Source organism: Nerophis ophidion, linkage group LG06 (genome assembly GCF_033978795.1).
Source record: "Nerophis ophidion isolate RoL-2023_Sa linkage group LG06, RoL_Noph_v1.0, whole genome shotgun sequence".
In the NCBI taxonomy this organism is placed as follows: domain Eukaryota; kingdom Metazoa; phylum Chordata; class Actinopteri; order Syngnathiformes; family Syngnathidae; genus Nerophis; species Nerophis ophidion.
In genome coordinates this window covers 30,474,153-30,490,340 of record NC_084616.1, presented here as the reverse complement: position 1 = coordinate 30,490,340, position 16,188 = coordinate 30,474,153, and the positions used below count along the sequence as shown (strand labels likewise).

Genomic DNA, 16,188 nt, shown 5'->3' with positions numbered 1-16,188 from the left:
ATTTCTACTCTTAAAGAAACGGAAATTCAGAAATTTTGGACCAAATTCCCCTGAGAAGCAGCTTTCTTTCCAGTGGACATTTGTTTTTTGTCATTTATGTTGTCAGCGTTACACGTTTTGGTAACAAAAATAGCACTTCAATGCTAAACACAAATGTCCAGTGTAGACGGAATTGGTTCTCATGAGGATATTACACTGAATATATAAGACCTTTGTTAATTTTTTTCAAAATAATATATAGATTATATTTGATTTATGCCGAAGTATTTCTTTATGTTCAATACATCGCAAAAATGTTTGCCATGAAGTTTTCATTCGAGTCTATTTGATCTAATGTACTTACTTTTCCATATTGTTTTCTTTTTTTATAAAAATCTCTTGTTATTCATACTGTAGCACTTTTTGTAAATGTACCCACATACTCCAACACTGCAAACTCCTAAACATACAATATACTTAAATAAAAATTACCAATTGAAAACTTCCCACCGATTGGGCCAGTGTATATTTTGGTCAAAATTCCGTGGTTGGTTGAATGTAGGCACACCACTGATACGCACACACAGATTGTAGTAGACGCCTGCACTTCTGAATGCGTGCGGACACGTATTACACGCTCACGAATCTGGATGCGCCCGCTTAAATCGTACCCAACAGAAGTGTCGCAAAAGTCTCGTGCAAGTAGACAGCCTATCCAGGTATCTTTCTGATCAGAGACAGACAGACAACTTAAAACACACATACGAGGATATAAAACACACACTCGGATTGATATACAGACAAACAAATTAGTACACAGGCGTGTGAATTGAATCACACACATACAGATTGAGATACACGTTTGCAAATTAGTTTGCTACAATAATACTTCCATACAAGTTTCTTAAAATGTGTTTGATTTTCATAATATATAGCAAAAACGAGTCAGCAAAAAAAAAAAAAACGGATCCAAAAACTGTTTTTTTGTTTGTTTTTTAATATAGGATACAACAGCACATGTTTCTTTCCTACAGGCTAATCTCTGTCTTGTTTTTAAGTAGCAAATTTTTCTGTGTCAATACTGAAAAATAATTGTTTTTCGCCCATTTTTTTTTGTTGTTTTTCTTTGCTTCTGCTGACCATTGATTTAAATGTTTGTTGTATTAAATATAATCTAGTGTTTTGTTTTTTTTATAACATTTTTTGAATTCCAAAATGAAATTTTAATGAACCAGTAGTTTTTTGTTTTTTGATTCCGATTCTATTCAATGTCCAAAACATACACTGACTATTTGTATTTCAACTTTGTACAAAAAGACGACAGTGACAAAAGGTAACATTTAAATTCTAGCACCCTAATGTTTGATGTTTTTGTTTCAATATACAGTAATTCAGAAAGATGTGTTTGTTATTAACTCACCTCCATTGTCTGACAGTTTGCCACGATAGATCTTGTCCTCGACTACATCAGTCCAGTACAAAGTGTTCTGACTGAGGTGGAAGTCCAAGGCGATGGTGTTCCTTAGCCCTGGTACCAGGACACTGAACTCGCCCTTGTGAAGTTCAATCCTTCTGATCTCATGGCGGTTGGAAAATATGATGAAGGGCTTGAAGGGATCTGACAGCAACGAGAGTCAACTATTAGTGTCCCATCAAATACACTGCTTGCCTTGGAGCACATCTTGAAACAGCTGCATCTGTCCTTTTAGACAGCAGTAACACGACTCGTTCGGGACTAGAAAGCATCTAGTGCATATTTACATTCAGCAGATTTAGCTTTCACTCTGAAGGACTCTATTTTCCTAACCAGTGCTTTTGCAGCTCTCCATGTCAGCCTCCAGCTCCCAGCCCTCGTAGCAGGAGCACTTGACACTGGACTTCTCCTGCATGCACTTTTGGCTACATTTGAGGTGTTTGGCACAGAAGCTCTGTATCTTGCAGGTTTTGTTGTCAGCTCCCAGCTCCATGCCCATGGGACACGAACACATGAAGCCTTCACCGGGAATGATGCTGCAATTGTGACTACAACCACCGTTGTCCAACGAACACAAGTCTGCAAGACACAAACAGGAAGGCAGTGTTTGACAGAGGACAGAGGAAGGTATCAGGAAGCACCAACTGAATAATAATGTTCTCCTCTACAAGTGGAAGGGCATTCATTACGTGTGTAAAGCAGAACATACCACAAAGCTTCTCATCAGAACCATCTGGACAGTCGTCAGTGCCGTCACACAGCTTCTCAGCGGGAAGACAGATGGAGTCGTTAGTAGCGCACACGTGGTGAGACAATTTGCACACCAGCGCGTCGCAGTTGTCCTCATCCGAGTTGTCCTCACAGTCACTGTCACCGTCACACACCCAGGCCTTGCTGATGCAGCGAGCTAATGACATCAAATCAACACATCATTTAGCTTCCGTCCTCAACTTAACTCAGATTCACAGACTTCAGGCAGGGAAATGTACGGTAACTGGTTTTAAAAGGAACAATAAAATAAAATTTTAATCAAATCTAAATTCATGCCTTGAAAAGGGAAACAAGGTGAAGCAATGGATAACGTTACAAGCAGCAAATAACAATATACTGTATATACTGTCATATTGTCAGATGATGCATACAAAACATCGTCCAAACCGACTGACGTTCTCGGAGCATTTGAGATCTTCCTCACCCGAGTCCTTGCAACTAAACTTAACGGCCGGGTCGCACATGTGAGTGACACCCTCGCAGTTGTTCTCATCACTGTGGTCCATGCAGTCGGTGTCACCGTCACAGCGCCACCGCATGGGAATGCACAAACTGTCCATACGACACTGGAACTCATCCACATGGCAGCCGCCTGGGGGACGAGTCGCTGGAGGGACAAAGTGAGTTGGAGATAAATATTATATGGACCGCTTATTTATGTCAAACAACCAAAGAGGATAGCACTCAGCGGTGGGCAGCCATTTCTGCAATCCGTAGCAGGTGCTGTGACTTAAACAAGGCAATGGATGCGGGGAAGCATCAAATTTGGTGCTTTTATAGGCACCTACCAAATTATGTCCATGTTACCCGGTATTGGGTCACCACAAATCAAATGGTGCCATACTTGGATACTTCTGTTTCTTGGGACATCACTTCCGGTGCCAGTCTAAACATCAGCTCAATCACTTGGTGAGGAAACAATTACTCAAACAGTACTTAGAGCGGACTAAGCCAATCCGCTTCAAGGTAATGTTAAAATGTTATGCCTGATAGAAAACACTCAAACAGAAAGTAAGGCTCCACTCTTCCAAAATGTGTTAACTTGGTGCTAATTTACATTGGCTGTATCATATACAGGCAATTGATTAGTAATTTTACATAGCTTTTTCGACAGCTCCAAATTTGGTAATGAAAACTACAACTAAAATGCACATTAAAATCAAACAGCAACTGTGTGATAAGTGCAAGACATGCAGTATAAACACATTGTTGGGCGCCATATAAGACTAGACTGGCACATTCAGCTTCATGGCAAAGACTACTTCCTAGCTAGGCAACACTAAGTAGTCTCTATACATACTGCCATCTAACGTCTTCAAATTATAGCTGCTTGCAAAGTGTACTATACAATACTTGCAAATGAGACTCAGAAATTAATTAAGAAAGCAAGATATGAGAAGTGCACAGCGAAGTTATCATAATCAGTTCATTTAAAATTATTATTAAACATTTAACATTAATCAACAAAAACGTAAGTACCGAATAGGTGTACCATTGACTACCGGTATAAATTCGTAGTTATCAGTAATTGGTACAGTATAGGTTCAAATATGAAAGGTATCCACCCCTAATGGATGCCTTTATTGGGAAGCTACAAACAAATACAGTATGCATGGGGGCTGTCTTCAAGTAGAAGCTAGTAATACAAGCCAGCAATACAGAGAGAATGCAAGCACCCAACAAAGAAAAAGGGGCCCTGACAATAAGCTTTTCTAGCCATTAATTAATGTGCTGATATAATGCAATGAAAGATTAACTACATGACTCAGTGCCAAGTCAAACAACAAGAGCACACCATGCTCTGATTGATATCACAAGAGGATAAAGGGCGCCACTGAGGAGGTGACACAATGACTGTCCCTCATGACAAAGGTCAACATTTGGCACAGATACAGCAGGAAACCTTGGGCCTCCTGAGCAGAACATTAATAATACAGGCGGCAGTGGTATTGCGTTTTCATTTCTGGTAACGGCTTCAAGAGAGCAGGGTGCAAACATATAGAGGGCAGATTGCTCATAAACCAACAGGTCATGCTGAGTCTCATTTCTGCATGCTGGGATTTGACAGCACTTGGCTAGAATTCTGCATGGATCGTGCAGTATATTCAACAACAGAACACACACAGTGCACAGTGGTGTACGCTCTTCCATTACGCTGTCGCGGCGGTCAACCAAAGAGACAGAATCTTCTGAAGACAGGCAGCGGAGATTTCAGATGCCACAAAATGGTTTAGTTACTAGCTAACCTCAAAACACAACCACATTCTGACAATATGAATATTTGATGTAACTGACAGAAAATAGAAGCCAATTAGGGAGGATATTATGGCATCAAAACAGTGACAAAATCCTTGGCGCATAAATCCTCTCTGCACTCGTACCCAATTTACGTTCACTGTCTCCTGGTCAGAGCCAATCTGAAGGAACTGTCACCGCGGGTCCTCTCTGAAAAAGAGTAGTCCTTATAGTCTAAAGTTTAGACAAAATAACCCATTATGTCCTTCCTTATGAAGCTAAGTGCTCAAAATAAAAATAACTAGCATAAGCAACGCGAGTACCGAAATGCTAATGATAGTATGTTAACAGTCTGATGCTCCAGGCCTGCGAAATTACCTAAAAAAAAAAGTTAGTATGCCAATTTTAGCATGCTGACATACTAATGTTACCATGCTAGCTAGCATTTAACTAACGCTAGTATGTTAGTATTTAACTTACATTAGCAAGGAGCATTTGGACTTTGGAAGAATTGAAACAAAATGAAGAGTGTGAAAGTAGCAACACTTGTTTTAACAGAGAAGAAGTGTTACGAAAAAACGGGAAAACTGGGATGATTTGAGGATATGCTAAAAAGCACATTTGCCTTGAAGGAGCTGACTGGAGTTCTGTTGGAATTTATTTGAAACAGTCGAGAAATGTGCAAGCAGTAACACCATTTAAAAGAGATTTTGGCGGAAAAGCGGGAATCCCGGGAAAAACAGTAATTTGTTCTTTAAAGAAATAAAATAAAATAAAATAGATAGCTTGATTGTACGGAACCCCTAAAGGAACATGAGGGAGAAAAAAATTCGGGGGGGGACATTTTTTTTTTTTTTTTTAGATTAGTTTTTTTTTTAATTACATAGTTTCTTGTGGGCATGAGAAACTTTTGCGTGCGCACGAGATATGTATCAAGTGGGCACGAGATATGTATCAAGTGCGCACGAGATATGTATCACGTGCGCACGAGATATGTATCACGTGCGCACGAGATATGTATCACGTGAGCACGAGATATGTATCACGTGCGCACGAGATATGTATCACGTGCGCACGAGATATGTATCACGTGAGCACGAGATATGTATCACGTGAGCACGAGATATGTATCACGTGAGCACGAGATATGTATCACGTGCGCATGAGATATGTGTCACGTGCGCACAAGAAATCATTGGTTGCGTGCGCGTGGTTTGAGGTGTGTGTTAAAATGGCAGTTCAGGAGTTAGATCGGCTGTATTTCCAACTCGGACTTCACTGTAAGGACATTGTTGCTTTGCTTGCAAGTTGTCATTGGTATATTGTGTCTGAAAGACATTTAAAATTAATTATGAAACTATGTAGTCTGTTACGGCGCAAAGGTTACACCTCTTTGGATCGCGTGGTAGATTTCATTCACCAGCAGTTACAAACAAGTGGCGTGCTGTGTGGATATAGGTGGATGTACACTAAATGCAAGGAGGAAGGATTACACGTCAAGAAAGAAGAAGTACGCTTAATTCTTATAGAACTTGACCCAAGGAGTGTTGAACTCAGAGGAAGGAGACAGCTCCATGAATTGATTTACGTGGACCCCGACTTAAACAAGTTGAAAACCTTATTAGGGTGTTACCATATGGTGGTCAATTGTACGGAATATGTACTGTACTGTGCAATCTACTAATAAAAGTTTCAATCAATCAATCCATTGTCGAAACTATTTTGCAAAAACTGTTGTGTCTTGATTATGTTGAGGTGACGGCAAACAGACACCAGAGGTGGTAATGTTCGCTAATTTGTTATATACAGTATATATATATATATATATATATATATATATATATATATATATATATATATATATATATATATAGTAAATATATATAATAAGAATAATAAGCAATACTAGCTAATAAACTGAGGAAATGAAGTGTGACAAGACTCAAGAGTGTGTATAGTGTAAGACTGTGTAAAATTTAACTGAAATGTGTGTTACTAAAGTGTTGAATGAGATACGAAGAACGAGGCAGTCCATGGGGCAGGCAGGTGATCTGGGGCAAGAGAGAGGCGTCAGAGTCGAGGGGCGAGCGAGCAGTCAAGGAACTGGGGAGGAAGTCGAGATCCAGAGCAACAGAAGGAAAACACTGCTGAAACACGGGAAATTATATATATATATATATATATATATATATATATATATATATATATATATATATATATATATATATATATATGGTTCGGGCATCTGGTCAGGATGCCACCCGAACGCCTCCCTAGGGATGTGTTTAGGGCACGACCAGCTGGTAGGAGGCCACGGGGAAGACCCAGGACACGTTGGGAAGACTATGTCTCCCGGCTGGCCTGGGAACGCCTCGGGATCCCCCGGGAAGAGCTAGACGAAGTGGCTGGAGATAGGGAAGTCTGGGCTTCCCTGCTTAGGCTGCTGCCCCCGCTACCCGACCTCGGATAAGCGGAAGATGATGGATGGATGGATGGATATATATATATATATATATATATATATATATATATATATATATATATATATATATGTCTTGATTGGATTATCCAGAGAATAGTGCTCGATACCGTGGTAGAGCGCAATATGTAGGTGTGGGAAAAATCACAAGACTACTTCATCTCTACAGAACTGTTTCATGAGGGGTTCCCTCAATCATCAGGAGATTTTAATGGAAGCATTCACATACAATGGTTTATATAGGGCACAGAGTGGGTGGGTACAGGCAGGCGTAGGGTGTGGTGATTGGCTCATGTGTTACCTAGGAGGTGTTTCCGTCTGTGGCGGCATGTTGAAATGATTTCACTGCGCTTGTTGAGGGATGATAGATCTGGATGATATATAATAAACAGTTTCTCTTTTAAGCATAGGTTGCATATTTTATTACCACTGTTGTAAGGTGTGCTGGATGCAAGAATTTGCCATGTTATTGAATATTCAACATTATTGTCTTTGAGGTTCCAAATGTGTTTGCTGAGTTCTGTAGAATTCCGCAAAGTCTGGTTTCTAAAGGAGGCGTTGTGATTATTCCATCTTGTTTTGAACGCTCCTTCGGTTAATCCTACGTACGTGTCGGATGTGTTAATGTCCTTGCGTATTACCTTTGCTTGGTAAACGACTGATGTCTGTAAGCACCCTCCGTTAAGAGGGCAACCAGGTTTCTTGCGATAGTTACATTTCTTATTGGTTTCAGAGTCGTTTAGTCTGGGGGTAGGCAGTCCTTCTGCAATTGCAATTGCAATTACAAAAAAGCGCAACCCAACACTTTACAGAACATCCACCTGGAAAACAAGCGGATCGCAACCGAACTGGACATTGAGGACAGGGTGGACGCCACAGCCAACAAAGAAGCCTTCATCACATTGAAGGACCACAAACCCAACTTCGCAAATAACCCAACATGCCGACTAATAAACCCAACTAAATCCGAAATAGGAAATATCAGCAAAATAATCCTGGACAGAATCAACACAAAAATCAAGGACAAAACACCACTCAACCAATGGAGAAATACAGCAGCAGTAATCAAATGGTTTAACAACATCCAAGACAAACAACAACACAATTTTATCTCCTTCGACACCGAAGAATTTTACCCTTCCATCACGCAAGACCTACTGACCCAAGCACTAAACTTCGCCTCGGACTACGACTCAATCACAGGCAACGAAAGAAACATCGTCATCCACGCAAAGAACTCCATACTCATCCACAACAATACACCATGGCAAAAAAGAACAATTCAACATTTGACGTTTCTATGGGGAGTTTTGACGGAGCAGAAACGTGCGAACTCGTTGGGAGTTTCCTCCGCTCCCAGCTTGCTAGCCTCAACCTGAACCTTGGTATTTACCGTGATGACGGACTGGCAGTGTGCCGCGCCTCGCCAAGGAGCAGCGAGAACACCAAGAAGCGCATATGCCAAATCTTCAAAGAAAACGGCCTACGGATCACGATTGAAGCCAACAAGCAAACCGTCAACTTCCTCGACGTCACGTTCAACCTGAGAAATAACAGCTACCAACCATTCACAAAACCCAACACAACACTCCAATACGTGCACCATGACAGCAACCACCCACCCACCACCACGAAAAGAATACCTACCGGAAATAATAAAAGGCTATCAATGCTGTCATCTAGCAAAGCTGAATTCGACCAAGCAACCCCTCCGTACCAGAAAGCACTTGATGAAAGCGGATACAACTTCACCCTCACCTATGAACCCACTCCAGGAAACCAACCAAAAAAGAGCAGAAAACGAAAAAACATCATCTGGTACAATCCGCCATTCAGCCAAAACGTCTCAACCAACATCGGCCGCAAGTTCCTCACTCTGATCGACAAACACTTCGCCAGAGGCAACACCCTAAGAAAAATATTCAACAAGAACAACATTAAATTGAGCTACAGCTGTATGAATAACATACAACAAATCATTTCAAACCACAACAAAGCAATTGCAGAAGGACTGCCTACCCCCACACTAAACGACTCTGAAACCAATAAGGAATGTAACTATCGCAAGAAACCTGATTGCCCTCTCAACGGAGGGTGCTTACAGACATCAGTCGTTTACCAAGCAAAGGTAACACGCAAGGACATTAACACATCCGACACGTACGTAGGATTAACCGAAGGAGCGTTCAAAACAAGATGGAATAATCACAACGCCTCCTTTAGAAACCAGACTTTGCGGAATTCTACAGAACTCAGCAAACACATTTGGAACCTCAAAGACAATAATGTTGAATATTCAATAACATGGCAAATTCTTGCATCCAGCACACCTTACAACAGTGGTAATAAAAGATACAACCTATGCTTAAAAGAGAAACTGTTTATTATATATCATCCAGATCTATCATCCCTCAACAAGCGCAGTGAAATCATTTCAACATGCCGCCACAGACGGAAACACCTCCTAGGTAACACATGAGCCAATCACCACACCCTATGCCTGCCTGTACCCACCCACTCTGTGCCCTATATAAACCATTGTATGTGAATGCTTCCTTTAAAATCTCCTGATGATTGAGGGAACCCCTCATGAAACAGTTCCGTAGAGATGAAGTAGTCTTGTGATTTTTCCCACACCTACATATATATATATATATATATATATATATATATATGTAGGTGTGGGCGTTGCATCAATCATCAGGAGATGATTGAGGGAACCCCTCATGAAACAGTTCTGTAGAGATGAAGTAGTCTTGTGATTTTTCCCACACCTACATATTGCGCTCTACCACGGTATCGAGCACTATTCTCTGGATCAAGACATCTATATATATATATATATATATATATATATATATATATATATATATATATATATATATATATATATATATATATATATAAGATATATATATATCGCGCTTTTCTAAACACTCAAAGCGCTCACAGAGAAGTGGTACTCAACATTCATTCACACCTGTTGGGAACGTCTTATTTGGAAATACAGCTGAATTAACTCCTTAACTTGCATTTTCACACACACCTCCAACCACGCGGACGCATCCAAGGCTTTCTCCTGCTCACGTGATAAACATCTTGTGGGCACGCAAAAGTTTCTCGTGCGCACGAGGTACATATCTAAAAAAAATAAATAAATAAATAAATATTTTCCCCCCCGCAAAAAATGTTTTCCCCATGTCCCTTTAGGGGCTCCGTATGATTGTCCAGACAAAGAAGAACGTATTGATGGTGGAATTTGTGATAAAACAACACACATTTTATCACACTGTGAGGGTATCACAATTCCGACTGCGGCACTAAGACCCCAGACCATGGATAATTTAGCTATCTCTTTTCATATAAAATAGGTTTATATAATGCAACATTTACAAATAATGCATCACAGAATTTACCTCAGGAGCATATTTCGAGAAAAAAATGGTTATCAGTCAAAAAAGGCTGTCTTTATTTAAATAGTTTTTTGACATGTATAACATGACATCATGATGTCATATGTTTTATAAATTGTATGACAAAATTACAAAAATATACAAATTTTGGTTTATTTTGTCTAAAGGCTCTAATCTTATTTAAAGGGGACAAACCACAGACTCCCTTAGATTGGGTCTGACAAGGCGACAGTAGGCGTTTAAAAGGAACCAATCAGAAAAGCAGGAGTCTCGGGGCCTTGTATTCAATGCCTGCCCCTAAGTGCCGAAAGGGTGGAACGCCGCACAAGTGGAGAAAGAGGAAGACACATTGCAATTCCGTGCGCGAGCAAAAAGACGCTGTGCGTTCACAGAGGCCATGTGCACGGAGTGTGGTTCTTCACGCACAAGCATTTAAGACACTGTTTTGATGCCATGGGAAATTAGTCATGGAGGAGGAGGAACCTCTATTGACAACCTCTCAGCCTGAAACAAAACAGTGTAAAAAACATACGACAAGTGATGGAAACATATGCAAGCAACCGAACATATTTACCTTGATTAGTACAGTTAGCGTGTGTCTCATCACTGTAGTCTCCACAGTCATTGTCGCCATCACAAGTCCAGTATTCTGGGATGCAGCGACCACTGTTGCATTTAAACTGCACGCTGGAGCAGGAGTGACTGCAGCCGGCCTCATCACTGTTATCCCCGCAGTCGTTGTCTGCACAGGAGCAGGCATGTAAAATAGGATTAAAAATTTCACAAGGAGCACGGGAGCGCTTTGAGGAGACGCTCACCGTTGTCACAGCGCCAGTTGATGTTGATGCAGCGGCCATTAGCACAGGTGAACTGGGTGAGAGGGAAACATGTGGGATAGGCTGGAGAAAATGTAAAGAGAGGTGTTGTAAAATTAAATTATTTGTCTGATTAGGATAAAACAATAAAGGGATGCAATCCAAACGCACCACATGAGTCTGGTTCGTCTGAGCGGTCCCCACAGTCGTCATCCAGGTCACATGTCCAGGAGATGGGGATGCAACGCCCACTGGCACAAGGGTACTGATTTGGTGGACATGTTCGAGCTGGCAGGAAACAAAACATTGTCAGAATCTCTTGCTCAACATGCATGCAACAAAAAGTATTAATGCAGAGATATAAAAACTTCCTATGCTCTGGGAAAAAAAAGTCTACAAGATTCTGGAATGCAGTACAGTATGTGTGTAAAATTTTCGTAAATCTGTCAGAAGACATGTGAGTTCATAGCTCACTGATGTTGGACCTTGACACACAATATTTGTTCTCGTTCATCCCAATGCTGTTTATTACAGTATCCATTGAATAATTAATCTTATTGTGTAGATTAAATGTAATTGTACTTTTAACAGTGTAGTCCAACATGTAATTGAAAAATAAATCCTTAAGATAGGTATTTGTCAATATATTATAACATTGTATAAAGCTGACATCTACTGCATTATTAATAAAGTGGATAAAGAAAATTTTGTCAGTTTACATACAAATCAAGAACACCATCTAAGGGGCTGTAACATTCACCTAAAAAATGCCAAAATAAAAAAGTTATTTGTCTTCGCGATACTCATAACAAAATATAAAATTTTCCGTATGAATTCTTGTATTCAGAGTCAATACTCTTACAAACATACAGTATTTGAGAAATATTTAAGAAGTTCCCAATAATGGTTCCCAACATATTCTATGCATCACATATCAATGTATTCATCTAAAATAACTAATTTCAAGATAAAAACATAAAATTAATATTACAATTATTGTGAAAAAAAATATATAGATTTGCCATGGGAAGACTTTAATACTTTCCGACTAAATATTTGAAAACATTATAGTATACTCAGTGGTGATTGTGAAAAAATGAGTGCATTTTTTAAATGATTAATCACATTTTTGAATTTGGATTAATCCTGGTCAGATTTTGCAGGGAAATTTGCCATTGAGCACAGTGATTAACATGTGGATATACAGTACATAAGCAATGTGATATTTTTTTGTAATAAATTAGTTTATAAATTTTTTTTGGACAGCCCAAGAAAAGATACAATTTTCTTTTTGATGCCCAGTCTGTTCGCTGAGCTTATGTGTGGAGTTCAGCGAACTACAATGATCTGGCGAGAGTCAGGTTAAGTCTGTCTAATAGCTAACTCATTTGTTGTATAGTTGTAATGAAATATTTTTTCATTAAACTTTTGTTTATTATGTAAAACCAAAAACTAAACACAAAGTGATTTATTAAAACCATTGGTCACTGACAAAACAGACTAATGCATAGTTGAAGGTTTTGCAAACTAGGAACCAACCAGAGCAGGTGGCGTTTGATTCATCATCGTCATTGCCGCAGTCATTGTCACCATCACACAGCCATCGTAGAGGGATGCAGCGGTTGTTCTGGCATTTGAATCGTTCTGTCGGGCAGGTGTGCTGGTCTTGTGGGAGACATCAGGAGCACCATGAATAATCAAAGTCACCTTAATATGCTTATTTTTTCTACGACACACATATACTGTAGTGAAAAAAACAACTAAAATAATCATGCAATCATGTGTGACCAAAGACATCACAATCACTTCATGCGGTCTGAAAGACACATTTTTGGAAGCGCCAGCTTGTGCTTTGTTGGTTTGCATTAGCAAAATAGGCCTTTAAACAACACCGTGTTTATTTCAGTGTTGCTGAGTAACAGTGACAGGGGCATGGAACACTTACGACAAAGCTCAGGGGCCTCATCACTGTTATCCAGACAATCGTTGTCCCCGTCACACTTCCAGCTCTCTTGGATGCAGCGGTTGTTCTCGCAGGCAAACTCCCCGGTCTGGCACTTTGGCGGGGGAACGTAGGAGGAGTTGGCTGAAAAAACAGATGGGCCATTGAATCCAGAGTTCTGCACAAAAGCCTTAGTAGCTAGGTGGGCTTATGTCCATCTTAAAGTTACAAAATCATTTGACGATTCCCTCACACATGTAAAACTATATTCTATAGCAGGGGTGCCCATTACGTCGATCGCGATCGACTGGTCGATCTCGGAGGGTGTGTCAGTGGATCTCAAGCCAGGCATTAAAAAATATACATATAAATGAGCAATCATCAATCATACCAAGACTTCACTTTCGTCAGTTGTTTGACATTCTCGGCACCCGAGGATCTTGTGAGATGACGCTGGCTGCTGCAAGCTCATATTTAAGAAAAAAATCACTAACAGGGCGGACGCAGAGAAACACATTTTATTTCTAGAGACTCCGTACCTGCTGTAAAAACTCTAAAGACCGACTGCACAGTTCCTGTCTTCACCATAAAAGACCTGTTTCATCCTGCCTGTGCTAACAAAATAAGAGTCTCAGAAAGCTAGCGTGCACAAGCTAGCAAGCTACGGAGTTTGATGCCAATGTATTTCTCCCCCGCCCTCAGCGACCGCTTTCTCACTTGCTTGCCCACCCGCACTCTCACTGACGTCACTCACCTGCTGCCAGACATTAAAGGGCCACACACATATGCTACTCTCATAACAAAGTGTTTGAAAACGAGTATGCAAGTTGGACAAATGAGATGCCAAATCCAACCACTCTCATGTGGTATTGGACAGAAAGGAGGACTTTTTTTTTCCTCCATTTGAAAATGCGGAGGTTATTAGCACCACTGTCTAATTCCAATCAATGCAAGTCATCAGAATCAAATACACCAACTTATATTCTTGTCGTCATGAAAGAAAGGAATCTATGTGTGTTAAACATGCTTGTATTATCATTAAACACCATTAACTTGTTAACAAAAATGTCTCTTTCATAAATAAATAAATATAAATTATAAATAGGAATGAGGTAGATCTCCTCGACTTGGTCAATTGAAAAGTAGCTCGCCTGCAGAAAAAGTGTGAGCGCCCCTGTTCTATAGTGTAGTTGTGTGGGTGGAAAGCAACATTGAGAAGACTTTAACAGATTGCCCACTTTCTGAAAGATGAACTTTCCATTAAAGTGCACATTGATGACTTTTTCTGTATTGCTGGCTGATTTACAGCGAGAGGCAGGGTACACCTTGATCATCTGTCAATCACAGGGCTGACACATAGACCCACATTCACCCCTGTGGGTGACTGACCCAAGAAAAATGTTTTTAGACTTTGTGAGGAACCAGAAAGATTTCGCTCTGATGTTTTTTTATGCACTGAAAGTATGGGTACATGTTCCTAAGAAACCCATGTAATAAGGTGTGGAATAGCCCTAATCTCAGTTTTAAATCCCATTTTTTTATCTTTACATGCTGCCTATTAGGCAGGTCATTAGGAGACACGGTTGTGTTGGTAATACACAGCTGTACATTGATGTGTCTCCTGATGACACAGGACTAATAGATACACTTTTGAACTGCATTTTAGACATCAAGTCATGAATTGGAGTGATTTTCCACAGCTCAACCATGACAAAACAGAGGTTTTAGTTAAAGGTCTTAAAGGCCAGAAAGAGAAAGTTTTCCCAAAATAACATTTTAAAAGTCAAAGTTAAAGTACCAATGATTGTCACACACATAATAGATGTGGCGAAATTATTCTCTGCATTTGACCCATCACCCTTGATCACCCCCTGGGAGGTGAGGGGAGCAGTGGGCAGCAGCGGTGCCGCGCCTGGGAATCCTTTATGGTGATTTAACCCCCAATTCCAACCCTTAACGCTGAGTGTCAAGCAGGGAGGTAATGGGTCATATTTTTATAGTCTTTGGTATGACTCGGGATTTGAACTCACGACCTACCGATCTCAAGGCGGACACTCTAACCACTAGGCCACTGAGTAAACCAACGCAGTTCATAAAAAATGTTTTAAATGTAAGTTTTTATCATTCTAAAAACATAAAGCCAGAGACCACCAATTTCTCTCTCTGACCAGCACAAAGGAGCCAATTCATTGTTTTATTTCCTGTTAATTAGACTATTGTAATACATTGGTCTGGTTACTGGTCTTTCTAAAAATATTACAAATCTACAATTATTACAAAACTCAGGCGCATGCATACTGACGAGGACCAGAGGGTTGGACCACACTACATCAGTTTTAAAGTCACTGCATTGGGCCCTCCATCCGCTTCTGGGTTGATTTTAAAGTCATATTATTCGTTTTTAAAGGTCTTAATGGCTTTGTGCCCTATCAGACCTGCTTTCAACATATCAACCCTGCAGGATCCTGAGGTCCTCTGGAACTGGCCTTTTATCTTCACCAAATACCGGAACAAAAACCCACGACATTTAGCCACTCTGGCCCTCACCTGTGGAACAGTCTCCTGCATCACTTCAGGACTGAAAAAAATGTTGATATGTTTTAAAAAAAAAAAAAAGTTAAAGGCACATTTTTTAATCAGGCTTTTTACTGAACATTTGAAACTCTTCTTAGGTTCCTAATTTTTATTTTGTTATTTTCTGTTTTATTTATTGCTATGTTTGTTACAATTGTTCTTACTATTTTATGTCTTCTTCATTTATTAATTAATTATTTATATTTTAGTTCTACATATACTATTATTTTTTTAGACACCTCAAGGGTGGCGTTTTTCCTTAATCCTCATTGCCATATCATGTTTGGGTATTGTATATAGTGCTGTGTGTGTTTTGATTAAGGAAGGATGGTTTTTCTACTCGTTCATAGTGCTTCCTTACCTTTGCAGGTGACATTATCGACATCCAGGATTTGATCATCAGCACAAGCGCATGTCCTGCCATCAGGGATGGCAAGGCACAGACTGCTGCACCCCCCGTTCATAACTCTGCATACATTGGTGCCTTTACATGCAAAAAAATAGTA

The 16,188-nt window shown here is 40.0% G+C and overlaps 1 protein-coding gene across 4 annotated transcripts in view; it reads right to left on the bottom strand.

Moving 5' to 3' along the window:
- lrp1ab (low density lipoprotein receptor-related protein 1Ab) overlaps positions 1 to 16,188 on the bottom strand; it is a 205,467-nt gene that overhangs the window by 72,126 nt on the left and 117,153 nt on the right. For all 4 annotated transcript variants that reach the window (XM_061903335.1, XM_061903337.1, XM_061903336.1 and 1 more), the window contains exons 15-24: positions 16,044 to 16,166; positions 13,112 to 13,252; positions 12,706 to 12,831; positions 11,338 to 11,454; positions 11,170 to 11,250; positions 10,926 to 11,093; positions 2,649 to 2,831; positions 2,163 to 2,360; positions 1,787 to 2,032; positions 1,400 to 1,597 (exon numbers count right to left, since the gene is read on the bottom strand). In XM_061903335.1, coding sequence (XP_061759319.1) covers positions 1,400 to 1,597; positions 1,787 to 2,032; positions 2,163 to 2,360; positions 2,649 to 2,831; positions 10,926 to 11,093; positions 11,170 to 11,250; positions 11,338 to 11,454; positions 12,706 to 12,831; positions 13,112 to 13,252; positions 16,044 to 16,166 — 1,581 coding nt within the window. The remainder of the gene's footprint in view (positions 1 to 1,399; positions 1,598 to 1,786; positions 2,033 to 2,162; positions 2,361 to 2,648; positions 2,832 to 10,925; positions 11,094 to 11,169; positions 11,251 to 11,337; positions 11,455 to 12,705; positions 12,832 to 13,111; positions 13,253 to 16,043; positions 16,167 to 16,188) is intronic.